The following is an 18,641-nucleotide window of genomic DNA, read 5'->3' as shown; positions in this document are numbered from 1 at the left end:
CTCAGTGTGCACTCTGACTGGGGTGAGTGATATCTCATTAAGGAGGACCAATTACCTGTGGAGCTCAGTGATTGAAAACTGCCTCCGATGTAACACTCCTGTTCATGGACCATTTCAAGGCGACAGAATCAATCAATCAATCATTTTTTTTTTTTAATATAGCGCCAAATCACAACAAACAGTTGCCCCAAGGCGCTTTATATTGTAAGGGAAGGCCATACAACAATTATGTAAAACCCCAACGGTCAAAACGACCCCCTGTGAGCAAGCACTTGGCTACAGTGGGAAGGAAAAACTCCCTTTTAACAGGAAGAAACCTCCAGCAGAACCAGGCTCAGGGAGGGGCAGTCTTCTGCTGGGACTGGTTGGGGCTGAGGGAGAAAACCGGGAAAAAGACATGCTGTGGAGGGGAGCAGAGATCGATCACTAATGATTAAATGCAGAGTGGTGCATACAGAGCAAAAAGAGAAAGAAACAGTGCATCATGGGAACCCCCCAGCAGTCTACGTCTATAGCAGCATAACTAAGGGATGGTTCAGGGTCACCTGATCCAGCCCTAACTATAAGCTTTAGCAAAAAGGAAAGTTTTAAGCCTAATCTTAAAAGTAGAGAGGGTGTCTGTCTCCCTGATCTGAATTGGGAGCTGGTTCCACAGGAGAGGAGCCTGAAAGCTGAAGGCTCTGCCTCCCATTCTACTCTTACAAACCCTAGGAACTACAAGTAAGCCTGCAGTCTGAGAGCGAAACGCTCTAATGGGGTGATATGGTACTACGAGGTCCCTAAGATAAGATTCCTAAGAAGGCACTCACATAGCAGGTTATGAGGAATTAATGACAAATGGACTACATTTCTGAAGAGATTTTACATCTGGTGCAGATATTCAAAGCAATTACAGTAATGCCTCACATTCACATACGTCGACATCAGGTGTTGCTGTGCATGGGGCTTAGCTGCACAAGTTTTGGATTAAGGAACATGTGCAATGCCGGCTTAGTGATACGCAGTGGTGAGCACAGTTCCGCTAACTGCTAATTGGCAAAGCTAGCTTTTTTGTTAGCGGTTTAGCTTTTCAGCTAATTTTGTAAACCATCAGCGGAGCACTTAGCTTCCACTAAATTTAGTTCTGCTAACTTTCAGTCCACTAACTTTTTATTTTTGCTGGCATAGTGAATAAAACTTAACGGCCAAAACCATACATATTAGTACCTACCTGTTTTGTGTTTTACAATAGTCAGATGACTGTGAGCTCAGTCTTCCCCCAGCAGAAGAGAGTTGAGCAGGCCGGCTGGCTGGTGCTACCTCAAGGAAAAAAAAAAAAGTCATTTACATTCCACATGGAAAAAGGCAGACAGCAGGCAGGAGACATGAAATGCTACGCACTTTTCACTCATGGTTTTAATCGTGAACAACTAATTCTGGACAGTTAACGGTTCCTGTCATTTTTACAGAAAGACATCTTTTAAAAGAATACACTAAATTCCGAAAGACATTATGGGAAATTCAAATGCCTCTTTCGATCACTTCTCTCCCCCCTCCCCCCATCAAAATGGCAAGAACACTGCCATCTACTGGATGGGAGTGTGAATAGTGACCTGTGTTGGTCGTGAATTACACTTCACAAACAGAATTTTCAGTTTTGCAAATGCCTTTTTAACAAATGAAAAAAAGAGACATATTTACAAATACACATTTATTTGTAAAAACCAACACACGTTACAGTAACTTGTGTGTTGGTTTTTTACAAATAAATACACTAGCCAACCAGTGAAGGAGACTCATTTTTCCCATAATGCCTTTTGGCAAGTGTGTCTGTTAAAGCTCAAAGCTTCAGAATTTAGTGCATTCCTTTAAAAGATATGACATTTCTGTGATATTTTCTCTCTGTAAAAATGACAGATGTACCGTTAATATCGATAACCTATCTGGAATTAGTTGTTTATGAGTAAAACCAGGAGTGAAAAGTGTATTGTGTTTCATGTCTCCTGCCTGCCATCTGTCTTTTTGCATACGGAATGTAAATTACTTTTTTGTTTTTGTTTTGTTTGAGGCAGCACCAGCCAGCCGGCTCTGTCTGCTCTCTTCTGGGGGGAGGACTGAGCTCACAGCGGTCTGACTATGTAAGACAGAAGCTCTCGCTTGTTGTTCGTTTTTGGGTTTGTGGTCGCTTTCGAGGCCTTGGCGGTGCTTAAACTCGAAATTGGCTTATCAGTAGCCGATAGTACGAAAAGTTAGCGGTTAGCTGTAAGTTCCGCTACCTTTTTTTGCAGTTTAGCATTATAAAAGTTAACTTTTCAGTTAGCGGATTAGCTATCTTTTTGGTTAGCTGTGCCCACCACTAGTGATATATTTATTCCCCCCAACTGATCGAGGGAAAATAGTGGCTTGGAGGACACTTGGAAGAAGAAGGGCCTTTGTCATTGTGCATACTGGAAGACATACGAAAAAAACATTCTGTATGCTTTCCCATCCTAAATACAGTTAGTCACAGTCCAACCACTTGGAACAGTGGATAGCTGCAGTCTGGCACCTGAGGACCATCTCTTAATGCAGAGATGCTGCCTTTGTGAGGGGCAGACCAAGGAGGAGACCCTAAATCGGCATGTTTTTGACAGTGGGAGGGAGTGGGATTGTTGCATAGTGTGGTAGTTGTGGTGACACATGACACCAGCACATGGTCCTCCTGGACCTGCTTTCTATTCAAAATCCTAATTTCTACCAATAATTTATTAACCTGATTGTAATAGTGTTCTATTCCATCGCTAACATTTTTGTTTTTCTTTATGTAGTGTGCAGGAATTTATGACCTTCACGAGTGCCTTGATTGTTGAACGTTCACCACAAGGAAGCCGTGCCTCTGTCAAAGAACAAGGTGAAAATAAATATGTGTAGTTCCTTCTGAAGATTGAAAAATCTTGTGAAGGGGTTTAAGGATCACAAATTCTGACATATATATATATATGTTTTTTCATTTTTGAACCTGCTGTCAGTTATTTCTAATTACTTTTAATTCTTAATGACATTTGAAATTTGTACAAAAACAAACATCGCCAAAAGAATTTTTACATTAGTCGGTGTGACTACCTCACTCATGCTGTCTGAGAAATATTATCCATCCATGCATTTTCTTCTGCTTTAGCCGTAAGAAAATATTACAGAACCCAAAACTTGATGTTTTAGAAGCTGTAATTTGCATTTTCCTTGATTAAATTACAAACAGCAATTATCAAAATAGTTTACCTTTTCTGTCCACCAACTCATCAAGTAGTTATCAGTCTAATTTTGCTCATAATTGAGGACAAAGTGGAGCGGAAGCTTGACGGCCAGATTGGAGTGATGTCAATAATGTTGGAAACAAGTCTGATAGTGAAGCTCTTAATTTGCAATTTCAGTTGTGCTCCAATATTCACCTGTGGTCATGAACCTCAGTTAAGCCGTGGTCACAACCCGCCATACTTGCACGTGCGTGCAGTCTACTTGCAAAAACGTGGGCTAAATTTGGAGATCCGTACGTCATAAGTACTGCCTCAGTACGAATTTAGGAGCACGCAGACACGCCGTAGAGGTTTTAGTGCATGCAGAACTTTCACTGCGGTCAGGCTGCGGATTCACCAGCAGTACAGATGACGCACGTTGTGAGTACTGCCTCAGTACGGATTCAAAGCAGCACATTTTCATTCATTTACTGTTGAATTAACCAAATCCGTACGTAGGCAGTACGGATTACGGCACTCACCACATACTATGGAGGCCAACAGACTTGCATGCACAACGCAGCTTCTCACTTGAACTTGGACTTTATTTCCAAACGTCAGCAACACACACTCCACAGCTTCAGTCTGTTAACTAGCTGTAACTTTTCGAAGCAAGTAAACACTTGTACAACTGACCGCTGCAGGCTGGACATGCTCATGCATCGCAGATGCCGAAAAACACCTGCCGCTCCGGTCCCGCTCATAAAAAAGAAAAGTGACCCCACACACACACACTGCTTTATTGTCAACTCTCTTTATCGTTACACTCCTAGAGACGTGCGTTGAACGTACTCCCTCCCGGCGAAAAAAAACGCACGGTGGGTTGTGACCGGGGCTTTAGTGAGTGAAAGAATGATGTCATGGATATGTGCCCTTGAAAATAGTTTCCATATATTGTATTTTAACTTGGAGACACCAGTGCCAGAACAAACTTGGAATAGAACCATTGCTCTTGATAACTTTGTAGGATGTCTTCTGGACACCTCCTTCTCAAGCAGTGATTACTTAAGTGGGGGTCACATCCCCCTGCTGGACCATAACGGTACTGCCGGTGGGCCACTATAGCTCATTAAAAATTAGGGGAGGAAATAGCAATACTCATGGTATTTAATTTAACAATATAAGAATGGATTTTTAAAGTCCAAAATTGATGCCATTCAAATTCAACTGCTGGTGGGAAACAGACTGTATATATAATGGACGGAGCCTGCGTGACATCACCCATTGGTTTTCTATAGAGACACGGTAGAGCCAAAATGAAGTCAGTGTCTGGGCTATGTTCACAGAAGCTAAATGTCAAACTTATTAATGCATAAAGGGCGGAGCGTGGGTGCATCTACATGTGACGAAAGATGCCTGAACACATCCCTCTCTTAGAGTCCAAGCCACTTAACCTCCGTTTGGGTGTTTATTAAATTATATTTTTGTGGACTGCGCGGTGGTTCTCCTAACAGTTTACTTTGTTGTGGACATTAATAGTTATGAGCCATGTATTTTCTCAGTAATGATACATTAAGTGGATCTAATGGATGAGGCTACCAACAGCTGCTAAAAGTGCTAACGCCATTAGTATACAACATTAATTCCAATGAGAGTTTCACTCGGCATGTCTGCTGCAACAGAGACATCTGATCATTTAGGACGTTTCACAACAACAAGCTATATTATTCCAGGTGTTTGTCATAAAACACTCCAAACAAGCAGACAGTCTCCATGACCAGCTGCATCGAGCGGACTCTGAGCTAAAAGATGTCATGAGACATGGAGACACTCCACTGAGCTCAAGGTGACCACGCCCCCAGTTATACAACCCCAATTCCAATGAAGTGAAATGTAAACAAAAACAGAATACAGTGATTTGCAAATCCTCTTCAGCCTATATTCAATTGAATACATCACAAAGACAAGATATTTAATGTTCAAACTAATAAACTTTATTGTTTTTGTGCAAATATTTGCACATACATCAACAACATCCAGAAACACTGTCGCCTTCTCTGGGCCCGAGCTTATTTGAAATGGACAGAAGCAAAGTGGAAAAGTGTGCTGTAGTCTGAGTCCACATTTCAAATTGTCTCTGGAAATCGTGGACGCTGTGTCCTCTGGACAAAAGAGGAAAAAGACCATCCAGATTGATACCAGCACAAAGTTCAAAAGCCAGCATCTGTGATGGTATGGGGGTGTGTTAGTGCCCATGGCATGGGCAACTTGCACATCTGTGATGCACCATCAATGCTGAAAGGTACATCCAGATTTTGGAGCAACACATGCTGCCATTCAAGCAACGTCTTTTTCAGGGACGTCCCTGGTTATTTCAACAAGACAATGCCAAGCCACATTCTTCATGTGTTACAACAGCGTGGCTTCGTAGTAAGAGAGTGCGGGTACTAGACTGGCCTGCATGCAGTCTAGACCTGTCGCCCATTGAAAATGTGGTGCATTATGAAACACAAAATATGACAACGGAGACCCCATTACTGTTGAACAACTGAAATCGTACATCAAGCAAGAATGGGAAAGAATTCCACCTACAAAGTTTCAACAACTATTGTCCTCAGTTCCCAAATGCTTATTGAGTGTTGTTAGAAGGAAAGGTGATGTAACACAGTGGTAAACATACCACTGTCTCAGCTTTTTTGAAATGTGTTGCAGGCATCCATTTCAAAATGAGCAAATATTTGAACAAAAACAGTAAAATTTATCAGTTTGAACATTACATATCGTGTCTTTGTAGTGTATTCAATTGAATATAGGTTGAAGAGGATTTGCAAATCATTGTATTCTGTTTTTATTTACATTTTGCACAATGTCCCAACTTCAGTGGAATTGGGGTTGTACGTGCTCTGTCCAAAAAGTAACGGACCTTTTTATTTTATTTTCAAAAAAAACACCTCCGTGTTGGAAGTCTCACAGGACATGTTGGGGCATGTCCAGCTGTTACACAATTTCTCGGATACTCACTCAACTGAAAAGCCATCGAAAGCTGTCTGAATCTTCTGAATGGTTTCCAACACGGACGTGTTTTTTTAGTTGCGCGCAATGAGCGGCTCCGTGCCGACGCGCAAAATCCTCCGCACGTCTTTCATTACAAAATCTCCTGCAACAGTGGAATGTGCCGCAAAAGTGCTATGTCCAGCTCTCTTGCCATTTCTGTGGTAGTCACACAATGACCCGGATCAACACAGCGTTCAGTTTAGAAATGATCTGGTCGTTCCAGCCTGTCGATGGCCGCTCGGTGCGCCGCGCGCCCTCCGCAGCTGTGGGCCGTCTTTAAAAAGGTTTTAACAGTCCATAATCCGCGTGACACCGACAGAATCTTCGCCGATATCCAACTGAATCTTTCTAATGGTTTCCAACTGGCTGTCTCTAACAGTTTCTGAAAAAACTTTCATGGAGCAAAGCGGCAGTCTCTCAGCCATTTCACGATAAAAATCCGACGAGGGGGGTGGACCAGTGCTCACTCAAAGCCTGCCCACAGGCGAATGATGCAACCGACAGGCGTGAAAAAACTCACGCATGTGCACGAAGGTTCAAACTTGGCTGATGTAATCACACGTGATTCAAATCCATATAGTTTTTGAAAAAAATAAAAAGGTCTGTTACTTTTTGGACAGACCTCCTATAATGTCATGTAATGTAGACCTATTCTGTTCAGTTCTGTGTTTCGCAGTTGTGAATCTCGCACAGTCTGGCAGTCTGTGACTCATGCGAGAGGTCGGTTTCAGTAGAGTTCCAGTGTCAGAAACTCGGCACTCAGTGTAAACACATCTTGTGATGTATGGACAATAAGACAACATTGGGTTGCTCAGCAGAAGTCCATCACAGGTGCTACACCTCCTCTAGATAACCCTCTCAACTTGGGAGCGCATCTAATCATCATAATCGGCCGTGAACTTGCTAAATTAATGCCATCCACAGCCTCGCTTTGCCATTGTTTACATGCGCTGTGAGGTAGCGGAACTCTACTGGCACCGCGGTGCATTCTGGGAAGCGCAGGCGGCCGCCAGGGGGATTATGGGAAAAGCTGAAATACCGAATAATGTAATGTAATGTAGACCTATTCTGAGTATGTAATGTCTCCTCCATTTCAACCCCATGTTTTCACTCAGGATCACCACAGCTGATCAAAGGTGCATCTACATGTTGATTTGGCACAAGTTTTATGCTGGCTGCCCTTCCTGATGCAACTCCACATTACAGGGGTGGGGTTTGAACTTGGAACCTTCCACACCAAAACCAAGCACACCAAGCCACCACCCAGCCACAAAAAAAATAAAAATAAAATAATAATAGCAAACCACAAGAGATTTTCCCAGAGATCAAATTGAGCACTGGTGATTATTTATTTAAAGGAACAGCAGCCAGAGTTTAAAAATTAAGGATGGGCTGAGGCAGGGCGTATGAGTGCTGTGGAACCATTTCTTGATCATCTCTTCCAAAACTATGATCAGTTTTCACTTCAGATATGGAAAATATTAATCAAAAATAGAAAAACAATACCCTGCATGATGTATTATGGCACACAAAATGATATAACAATTAAGTAGACATTAACAACCCAAATATTTTTACCTCTCACTCACTCTGTCTTGGGTGGGGACAAAGTAGGCATATAGTTTATCAAACAATTTTAATGCTTGTAGTTGTTGGAGAGAAGTAACTGAGGTTTAGTATACAGTGAGTAAAACAAGTATTGAATGCGTCACCATTTTTCTCAGTAAATGTAATTCTAAAGGTCCAACCGACATGAAATTTTCACCAAATCTTGGTAACAACCCATGTAATCGACACATGCAAAGAAACCAAAACAAATAACTACAAATTATGTGTAAATTATGTGCAACAAGAGTAATCGGTGATTTCTGACGTTTACCAATCCAGATCCGCGTCCTCCAAAATTCAGTAGAGTCTTCAATGCCCTATTGTCAGTCTGTGAAGTATTTTCTTTTGACGTGATCCTTCAAAGCCTATATAAAGTGAAATCTTGTTCCAGGATCCGGATCCCAGTCATCTCCAAAATTTAATGGACGCTTCCATGGACTAATATCTATCTGTAGTGAAAATTTCATCAAAATCCGTGCAGTAGTTTCCTTCTAATTCTGCCAAAAGACAGACAAATAACTAAATAAATACCAATGACTTTTTTACGTCCTTGGCGTATGTAATAAAATGGAATGACACAGGAAAAAGTATTGAACAAAGTATATAGCCCTAACCCTACTGAAATGTATTTAATACTTAGTACAAAAACCTTTGTTGGTAATGACGGCGTCAAGACACCTCCTGTGTGGAGAAACTAGTCAGGTGTAATTTTGGCCCATTCTTCCACACAGACAGTCTTCAAATTTTGAAGGTTCAGTGGACCTCGTCTGTGAACTCTGATCTTTCATTCTTTCCATAGATTTTCTATTGGACTCAAGTCAGCTGATTGGCTGGGACATTCTAGCAGCTTTGTTTTCATTTTCTGAAATCAATTGAGTTTCCTTGGCTGTGTTTGGGATTATTGTCTTGATGAAATGTCCACCCTCATTTCATCTTCATCATCCTGGTAGATTTTTATGAAAAACGTCTCGGTGCATTTTTCCATTCATGCTTTCTTCAATTATGTGAAGTTTGCCAGTGTTGTCTGCTGAAGAACAGGCCCACCTCCAAACTTCACTCAGAGTCACTATCCACAGTAATGATCATGACATAGAAATACCTATTATGAAAACACATCCACCATACATGCAACCTGGCTGATGTTCACCTTAAGCAGAACATTTTGGCTATGTTCTGTTTTAAAATGTCTAAATGTGTCACCAGCCACTGCTGTTTGGGGAGAAAGCACAACTGAATGCCATTTTCATTACACTTTGATTTACTGTTTCTCCTTCCTGCAGAATACTTGTGCCATGTGTATGTGAGAAATGACAACCTGAGTGCTGTGGCCATAGCGGACAATGAATACCCACAGAGAGTGTGTTTCACATTGTTAGAGAAGGTCGGTCTAAGCAACAATTAATAGTTTTCCCCTCCTCTTTATTGTGTAATTAAATACTTGTCTCTACTTGTAGGTATTAGAAGAGTTTTCCAAGCAAGTAGACAGTATAGACTGGCCTTCTGGAAAGCCAGAAACTATAAACTACAGAGCTCTGGATATTCACCTTGCTAAATATCAGGTCAGTGTGTATGCTTATCAAAAACATCATAAAAATCTCATCCTGGCAAATACCACACTTGTGATGGGTAGGATATCATCTGAAGCACTATACTGAAAATGACCTTTAAGTGCTTGCTAAAGACCTGTTTTTACTCTTGTGCTGTTGCACATCACCTCTGCTTGATGCAGAGAAGCAAATTATGAGTCCTCAAATAATGCAGAGGCTTTTTATGACACACCATCATGCAGCACCCGCTTTGTAATAAAGGTCATCTCTGCCGCTGGAATCAACTGTGACAAAAGATGAAAATTGAGGAGTTTGACAGGGGTTGACATTAACATTTTTTCCCACTGACACACGAATTGGAACTTTTTTTTCTGTGCATGATCATTGAAAATATGGTTTAATTTTTTTTCTTTGCATGTTTTCTGTTTGTTTCAATTCATATTTCAATATTACATTATTAATGCAAACGTGGCACACTGCTGTGAAATGCCGTTGGCTCACAGCGGTGATGAGCAGCCGTACGTTGTGAAGTTCTAACACTGAGGCTTTATTTTACCAACCACCTCAGTAGGTGATTTCACTGACTTTCCTTCAGCTCACAGTGGTGCTCATCAACAATGTCGCCTGCTGAGGTTGTAGGTGCAAATGAAAATCTGCAGCATGTTGGCCCTTCATTTTAACATAGCTGCTCATTTTTTTTGTCCGCAAACTCCTTTGCTTATGTGTTGAGAGATCCTCTGATATAGAGGAAAGAAAATGCAGTTGACATTGGGAAGTATTCATGTAGCAACATGGTGTCTAATAAACATTTCTGCTTTTTATGACCTGTGTATTTGTGTTTCCAGAACCCCAGGGAAGCAGATGCAATGACCAAAGTACAAGCTGAGTTGGATGAAACAAAGATAATTTTGGTAATAAAATGCCACCCTGAGATGAGATACGCACTGTCCAAACACCAAATCTGAAACAAAATGCTTCAATAACATATGGCTTTTGGAACACAGTCTTCACCGTAAAATGCAGGGATCAAAGTTCTCCGTCGCTATAACTGCTTTCCATCAATACAGCTGCCAAAAGGCGGAGTTCATGCTTACGCTGAACGCAAGATATAAAATTTACCACATTTAAAAATTGATTTTGAGAATAATGTCTGTTTTTTTTGTTTTGTTTTTTTTCTCCTGGCAGAGAGTCCCTGTGTCAGTTCCTCTGTTTCTTGTCTGCACTCTGCAGGGGTGTGTGTGGGGAAGGTGTTTGAGTGTCTTAAGCCCCGTTTACACATAGACAGTTTTGTCAGCGGGTAGTACGTAGACTGAAGTTCGCGGTAGTTCCGGCTGTTTTCGCGGTGGAAAGGGGTGGAGCATTTCGCCGGCGTTTTGACCGGCGTACTATCTGCAAATAGGCGGATAAAACGCCGCTAAATCCGCCGAATAAAGCGGCGTTTTCTCGCCGTAGCATCCGGCACACGTCAGGCAACGGGGGTTAATACCCAGTTCTGTCCTTTACAATCGCAGGTTAAGACGCGCGGTGTTCTGCTGCTGCCGATAATGCCCTGTGTACCGCTGGTTAATACCCAGGTTTTTATCCAGGCAAATCCTGCGTTACTCCAGGATCATTTGCATATACGCACCGCCCCCAGAGTATAATAGGCTGAAGCAGCAGGAATACATGCCTCTGTCACTGCAGGGGGAGGGAGATCATCCTCAGCCTTTTCTTCTCCTTCCTTTACCCCTCCTCAACGTGTTGCTCTGTCTCCACCACAGGCCTCCGCTCTGCTTCTGAACCAGACCTCTTGGTTTCCTTCTTCTTTAAGTCCTTGCCGCTGCCAACTTTCTTTTAGGAGGCATACTGGAGCTTCTCTGCAAAAATATCTGGAGCTGGCCGCGAGTGAGAGGCCTGAATGCAGCGCGCTAGCGTTTTTATACTGACCGCCACCAATCGGCCATTTGGAACGCCGTTTTAAACCGGGAGGTGGCGTTTAGAACGAGGTACTGTCCGCTAGTGCTGCCATTTTGTCTGCCTCTGTTGCCGGTTAAAACGCTGTTGTGTATGCCGATGTGGGCTCTATCTCCATTTTATACGCCGTTGATTAGGGATATAACGGCGGTGTAAACTGCCGCACTGCAGGAAGGGACAGGATGAAACGGCGATTAAAAAATATCAAACGCTGTTGTTTGCGTTGTCTCTGTCATCGTACGAATTCTCCGGGAGCGCTCCCGGAATTATTCGACATGTTGAATAATTTTTTTTCGATGATTCCCGGTGAAGCCGGAACTAAGCCACGCCCCTTAGCGCCGGCGTTAACAACGGCGTTTGATCCCTAAGACGGCCCAGAGGAGCCAAAAACTCTTCCGGGACACTTCCGGGAGCTCTTACCGTCTATGTGTAAACGGGGCTTTACAGTGAGCAAAGATGTGGGGCCTCATGAACAAAGACTTGCATGGATTTCCTCGCGTTCACTGAAATCCTTGCGTTCGCTGAATACATGCTCACCTTGGATTGCACCATTTGCAAGGTCCTCTAACAACGCTAACGCACCCATTGTTAAAGCCATTTTACACATCACTTTGCGCATGCCACGTCCCAACAGCCAGGGGCTGTGAGCATGGACCGGGCCGCCGGGCCACCCGCCCTCGACCGCCACCCAATCCTCTCTGCACCCGACCCCCATGGCCCCCTCTGCAGGTGGTGAACCCACAGGAGGGCGGGCCCACGTCACTCTTTCGGGCTGAGCCCAGCCGGCCCCCATGGGCTAAGGCCCGACCACCAGGCGCTCGCGCGCGAGCCCCAACCCCAGGCCTGGCTCCAGGGTGGGATCCCGGCTCCGCCATACAGGGCGACGTCTTGGTGCTTGATCTTTTACTGGTCATGGAGGTTCTGAACTGCCCTTAGTCTGACCCATCACCTAGGACCTGTTTGCCTTGGGAGACCCTACAGGGAGCACAAAGCCCCCGACAACATAGCTCCTAGGATCATCCAGGTACGCAAACTCCCCCACCACGATAAGGTGGCAGCTAGAGGGGGGGAGGGGAGGAGAGGGGGAGGCCATGGTTCTCGACCGGAAAAAGGTGCTTTGCCCTCTTCAGGTCGGTGGAGTGTCCTTGCCTCAAGTGGAGGAGTTTAAGTATCTTGGGGTTTTGTTCACGAGTGAGGGACGGATGGAGCGTGAGATCGATAGACGGATCGGTGCAGCGTCTGCAGTGATGCGGTTGCTGTATCGGACTGTCGTGGTGAAGAGAGAGCTGAGTAGGGGGGGCAAAGCTCTCGATTTACCGATCGATCTACGTTCCGATCCTCAACTATGGTCATGAGATTTGGCTCATGACCGAAAGAACGAGGTCGCGAGTACAAGCGGCCGAGATGAGTTTCCTCCGCAGGGTGGCTGGGCGCTCCCTTAGAGATAGGGGGAGGAGCTCGGAGTCGAGCCGCTGCTCCTCCATGTCGAAAGGAGTCAGTTGAGGTGGCCCGGGCATCTTTTCCGGATGCCTCCTGGACGCCTCGCTGGAGAGGTGTTCCGGGCACATCCCACTGGGAGCAGTGGGCACACTGCTGGAGGGACTACATCTCTCGGCTGGCTTGGGAACGCCTTGGGGTTCCCCCGGAGGAGCTGGGGGAGGTGTGTGTGGATCGGGAGGTCTGGGCGGCTTTGCTTGAGCTGCTGCCCCGCGACCCGACTACGGATAAAGCGGAAGAAGATGGATGAATAGATGGACTTTGCGCATGCCTTTATTTTCACCTAAATAATTGCAAACATGTGGGTGTGTTAATTACTGGTTAGTGTGTCACTGATGTGCACATTACTCTGATGACTTATTGTTTTCACACTGTTAATGGTTCCCAGCATCACTTGTACGTGTCAGCAGTGGAACAATAGCTGTAGAAATGTGTGTACGCCAGCCAGGATTTTTGCATGAGACGCAGTACATGGAGACGGCTGTATGCCATGTTTTTGTGTGTACACAAGCTGTGTACGAGGCCCCTGAGTTTTAGAAACACACACACACACACATATATATATTATATATATATATATATATTATATATATATATATATATTATATATATATATATATATAACTTTTCTTTCAAAGTCTGCTCTGAGTATCTCTGTGGGTGTCCTTGCTGTGGTTCAACTAAAAACACAGCTGCAGACCCGCAAGGCATTAAAAACAAACACTACCGCCCCCCCAAAAAATACACCTAAAATCTCTTTCTGAGGACGGAATGATGTAAAATGCGACCTTCTTACCTCTCAGTCAAGTCACATTTTCCACATAAATAAAATATTCTTTATTGTTCCTGCTCAAAAACTGCAAACCAGAGGCGAATCCACACAGAAAGAGGTTGTTGTCGGGGAGGACATGCCCTCGACAACACCCTTTGATTAAAGGTCCACTTTTGAAGACGTGTCATACCACTACTACTGATAGTAGTAGTACTCATAGTAATATTTTTTTATTATTCATAATTTTAGCAACTAAAAGTTTTAAGTTAGTATTACTCTGGGCCTAAGATTTACTGTAGTTCTGTATGGCTACATTGACACTTGCACCTATGATCAATTTAGAGTCACCAATTTACCTAACCTGCATGTTTTTGGAAGTGGGAGTAAACTTGAGCACACCTGAGGGAAGCCACATGAACATATGGAGAACATGCAAACTCCGCACAGAAAGTACCAGGTGGGAAGCAAATGTGAAATTGCAAATGGTTGTGATGTGAGCCTTTCAGAAAGTTAAAAACGGTCAATGCACATCAGTTTTCAGGATTCTTGCATTACATTTTTTGATGTTATTGGTCTACATTCTTGTGAAAATTACAACCAGAACTATTCAGGAGTATTTTATAGCCAGGAAACTCATGAATGACATGTAACTTCAACAATTTCAAAATGTATTTATAACCATCTTGTAGATGAGAAATGAATATGCAAGACTTAAGAGCTATTCTTGTTCATTATACAGGACCACTTGAAATATACACTGATTTCAACATCATGTTCTGATATAGCTTTGTTGATATGCATGTCCTTATGGTATGGCTACAGTTGGTACGATTTTTCTGTGTTATTTTCCAGTTTACAGAATCGAAATCGGTCGATGATGCTTCGAATTATGACTCAATATAGAAACTTAGGTTTTTGTTATTATTTTCATTGGATATTAAGACTTTACCAAATACCTGGCAAAATGTTGCTGGAATTTTACCTGACTTGTGTCATACAAATTGAATTTCATGTCCACCTACAGAAGGCTTCTGAAAATAATCAGTTTTGCTGTTATGTCACTCAGAGTTACATGCGGGTCCAATACTAAAGGCCTCTTTTTGTCCATAAAATAATGAAGTATCCGTAACAGCACAGAGAGAATCAAATGAGATGGATTCAAACATATTGTATATGTTGATGACAAACACATGGTACTGACATAATATACACCAAAATATTCAGGAATCACTGTCTTTGTGAATGCTTAACTGTGTCCAATTGTAGTGTCTGTAACATACATCCTCGCTGCATGTTATCCTATCAATGAACAAATGCTGTGCTAAATGTACAAGAATGTGAAATGGATACAAAACACATGACACAATGTATTGGTACATGAGTACTTTGTCAGTTTATTTTCTTTGATTTGTATACATGTAGGATAAGAGTCTACAAACTTTTTAATGTCATTGTATATAGAATATAGATGTTTTATCTGTGAGCCATCTTTGGATCTTATGGTCAAATAAGAGTGACCAAAATACACAGTTTGGATCAGAAATTCTGAATGGGCCTGTAAAACTGGAAGCGCCCCCCCCCCCCCCCCCCCCCCCCCACCAAAGGAGAGGCATGTTCTTGATTCAAATAATTAAAATGTTTCTCTTTTTATGTAAATTGGTGCTGTAGGTACCACAATCAAAACTTGTAATCATAAATCGCCAAATGTTGAATAAGAGAGCAGAAGTGACAATGATTGAATTTGTAGTGTCCGTAACACTTATGTATGATATCTCGCTCATATATTTTGCTTTGAATTGATAGATATAAGCACGTCACTTAACTGATGTGACTCATTGCAATCAGTGAAAATATGCTGATCAAATAATATTGTTTAATCAATATTGAAGTAATTGTTTGGTTTCAAACGTCTCAGATAAGAATTTTATTTTTTTTAAATGTTCAATAAATTGTTTTTTAAATATTTTTCCTTGTTATGCTTATTATTGCAGTGCACTTAAGTATTATGTGATATATTTGCATATTATCGTGATTATCAACAAAATTTAATAATCCAGGGGACAAATAAATGTCAAATATGGCAGGCCTGACTGTCAGTGTAGTGTCCGTAACATTATTTAACAACAAAAAAGTTCCTACTGTGTACCCAACATGTCCGAAAAGGGGTAGGGTGAAGCATCAGCTTATTTATCCCTACCCCTTCTTCCCCACAACCAGTAATACCCTTTGCCACATATACACATAGATTCCTACACACCTAAACCGATATCAATATATATATATATACATATACATACACACATCAACATACATACACATATACATACACATATATACACATATACATATATACACAAACATAAATATACACCTTCACATACCTACTTACATACAAAATACTATATATTTACAAGCCGAAGCAAAAAACAAAAACACCCTAACCCTCATTACCCTTCCTCCTCCCTATACCCAGAAAAAAACATATTTTTGTACCGCTGTTTGAACTGGTTCATGCTTGGACATTGCTTGAGCCCCACTCCCAATCTGTTCAACATCCTCACCCCACAGACAGAAATACAGAAACCTTTTAATGTTGTTCGTGCCCACTGATGCTTTAAATTAAATTTCCCCCTCAGACTGTAATCCCCTGATCTGTTAAAAAACATATTTTTAATATTTGCTGGAAGTAAATTGTTTATTGCTTTATACACAATTTGTACTGTTTGAAAATGAACCAAGTCTGTGAATTTTAAGAATTTGGATTGTAAAAATAGTGGATTTGTATGATCTCTATAGCCAGTATTATGAATAATTCTTATAGCTCTTTTCTGCATTACTGATAGTGATTGTGTTGTACCTTTATAAGTATTACCCCATACCTCTGCACAGTACTGTAAATATAGTAAAACCAGTGAGCAGTAAAGAATGCGGAGTGAGTTGTGGTCCAGAATGTTTCGCTTTGTTTAGAACTGAAATGCTTCTTGACAGTTTACTTTGTATATGTTTTATATGAGTCTTCCAGTTTATCTTATTATCTATTATCACCCCCAGAAACTTATTTTCATGTACCCTTTCCATATCTACCCCCTCGACTTGTAACTGAACCTGTATGTCTGTATTACAATAGCCAAATAACATGAATTTTGTTTTACTTAAGTTTAATGATAATTTGTTTCTGTCAAACCATATTTTCAATTTTCCCATTTCTATACTGATCCTCCTCAGTAACTCCTGCAAATCCCCCCCTGAACAAAAAATGCTTGTGTCATCTGCAAATAATACTAATTTTAATATTTTGGAAACATTGACAATATCATTTATATAAATTAGAAACAGTTTTGGACCCAATACTGACCCCTGTGGGACGCCACAAGCATTGTCCAAGCATGATGATGTATATTCCCCCAACTTCACAAACTGTTTTCGGTTACTTAAGTAGCTTCTCACCCAGTGCAACACCAACCCCCTAATCCCATACTGTTCAAGTTTATTGATTAATATGTCATGATTAATTGTATCAAAAGCCTTTTTAAGGTCTATAAATATTCCAACTGAATGTAATTTGTGGTCTATGGCGTTTGTAATCTCCTCAACTGATTCTATTAATGCAAGTGATGTTGAACTATGTGCTCTGAATCCATATTGACTATCAGTAAGTAATTTATGTTTATTTATGAATTTGTCTAATCTATTATTGAATAACTTTTCTAATAATTTGGAAAATTGTGGAAGCAAAGAAACAGGTCTATAATTTGTGAAGTGGTGTCTATCCCCAGTCTTATACAGCGGCACAACCTTAGCTATTTTCATTTGATTGGGAAATTTACTGGTTTGAAATGATAAGTTACAGATGTATGTTAATGGTTCTACAATCCATTCAATGACCTGTTTTACCACCACCATATCAATTTCATTTAAATCGGTAGATGTTTTATATTTACAATTATTCACAATGTCTATAATTTCATTTCCATCCACTGCTGTGAGGAACATTGAACAGGGATTTCTTTCTATAAGATTATTATCCCAATCCTCAGATTGGGAATCGGGAATTTTTTCTGCCAAGCTTGGTCCAATATTTACAAAAAAATTATTAAAACCGTTGACTACCTCATCCTTATTTTCCTTCTTGACATTATTATCAATGAAATACTGAGGGTAACTCTGTTTTTTATTACCATTTTTGATAATGCTATTTAATATATCCCATATTCCTTTAATATTGTTTTTGTTATTATATAATATGTTACTATAATATTCCTTCCTACATACCCGTATAATATTAGTTAATCTATTTTTGTATTTCTTATATCTATTTTCTGCCTCTTTAGTCTTTAGTTTTATGAATTCTCTATACAGTGTATTTTTCTTATTACATGCATTTCGTAACCCTTTCGTCATCCATGGTCGAGCTTGGATTTTTTGTTTTCTGTAGTCTTGTTTAATTGGACAATTTTTATCATATAATGATGTAAATATTTGTAAAAAAGTTTCATATGCCAAAATAATGCCAATCTGTGAATTTCAATGATTGCTTCATGGAATTTTCAGATATGATTCACCAAATGGTTACCTTTGATAATACACAAGTGAAACACCTGGAAAATATGTTCAAAATTTTCATGCATCTGGTCCCTGAATTGGAACCCTGATTGTGGCTCAGCTTACACAATTAATCTCAGTAAAGTGGTCTTGGCTGTTTGGTTTAAAAAAATCTGGAGAATGAATGAACTTGACTGTAAAGTAAAACTGGTAGTAAAATCAATGGCGTTACTATTATTGGTTAAATTCTGTCTCCACTTGCCTGCACATTTTAGGAATCTACAGTCCTGCATGTATGTGCAACCGTTACACTGCACCCTGTCATTAAAATATGGTCATTTTGTTTCTGCAGCACAACACCATGGAGAGTCTGTTGGAGAGAGGAGAGAAACTGGATGATCTTGTGGCAAAATCTGAGCACCTGGGAACTCAGTCCAAAGCCTTCTACAAGACTGTGAGTAGCAAAGACAGCTGACT

General features: G+C 41.2%; 1 protein-coding gene across 1 annotated transcript in view; it reads left to right on the top strand.

Annotated features, from left to right (window-relative positions):
• Nucleotides 1–18,641, top strand: part of ykt6 (YKT6 v-SNARE homolog (S. cerevisiae)) — a 36,437-nt gene that overhangs the window by 16,829 nt on the left and 967 nt on the right. Inside the window, exons 5-9 of the mRNA XM_034170744.1 lie at nt 2,787–2,869; nt 9,134–9,234; nt 9,308–9,412; nt 10,246–10,311; nt 18,517–18,618. Coding sequence (XP_034026635.1) covers nt 2,787–2,869; nt 9,134–9,234; nt 9,308–9,412; nt 10,246–10,311; nt 18,517–18,618 — 457 coding nt within the window. The remainder of the gene's footprint in view (nt 1–2,786; nt 2,870–9,133; nt 9,235–9,307; nt 9,413–10,245; nt 10,312–18,516; nt 18,619–18,641) is intronic.

The sequence above is a fragment of the Thalassophryne amazonica genome, chromosome 5 (assembly GCF_902500255.1).
Source record: "Thalassophryne amazonica chromosome 5, fThaAma1.1, whole genome shotgun sequence".
NCBI lineage: Eukaryota > Metazoa > Chordata > Actinopteri > Batrachoidiformes > Batrachoididae > Thalassophryne > Thalassophryne amazonica.
This window is presented reverse-complemented; position numbering and strand designations above follow the sequence as displayed.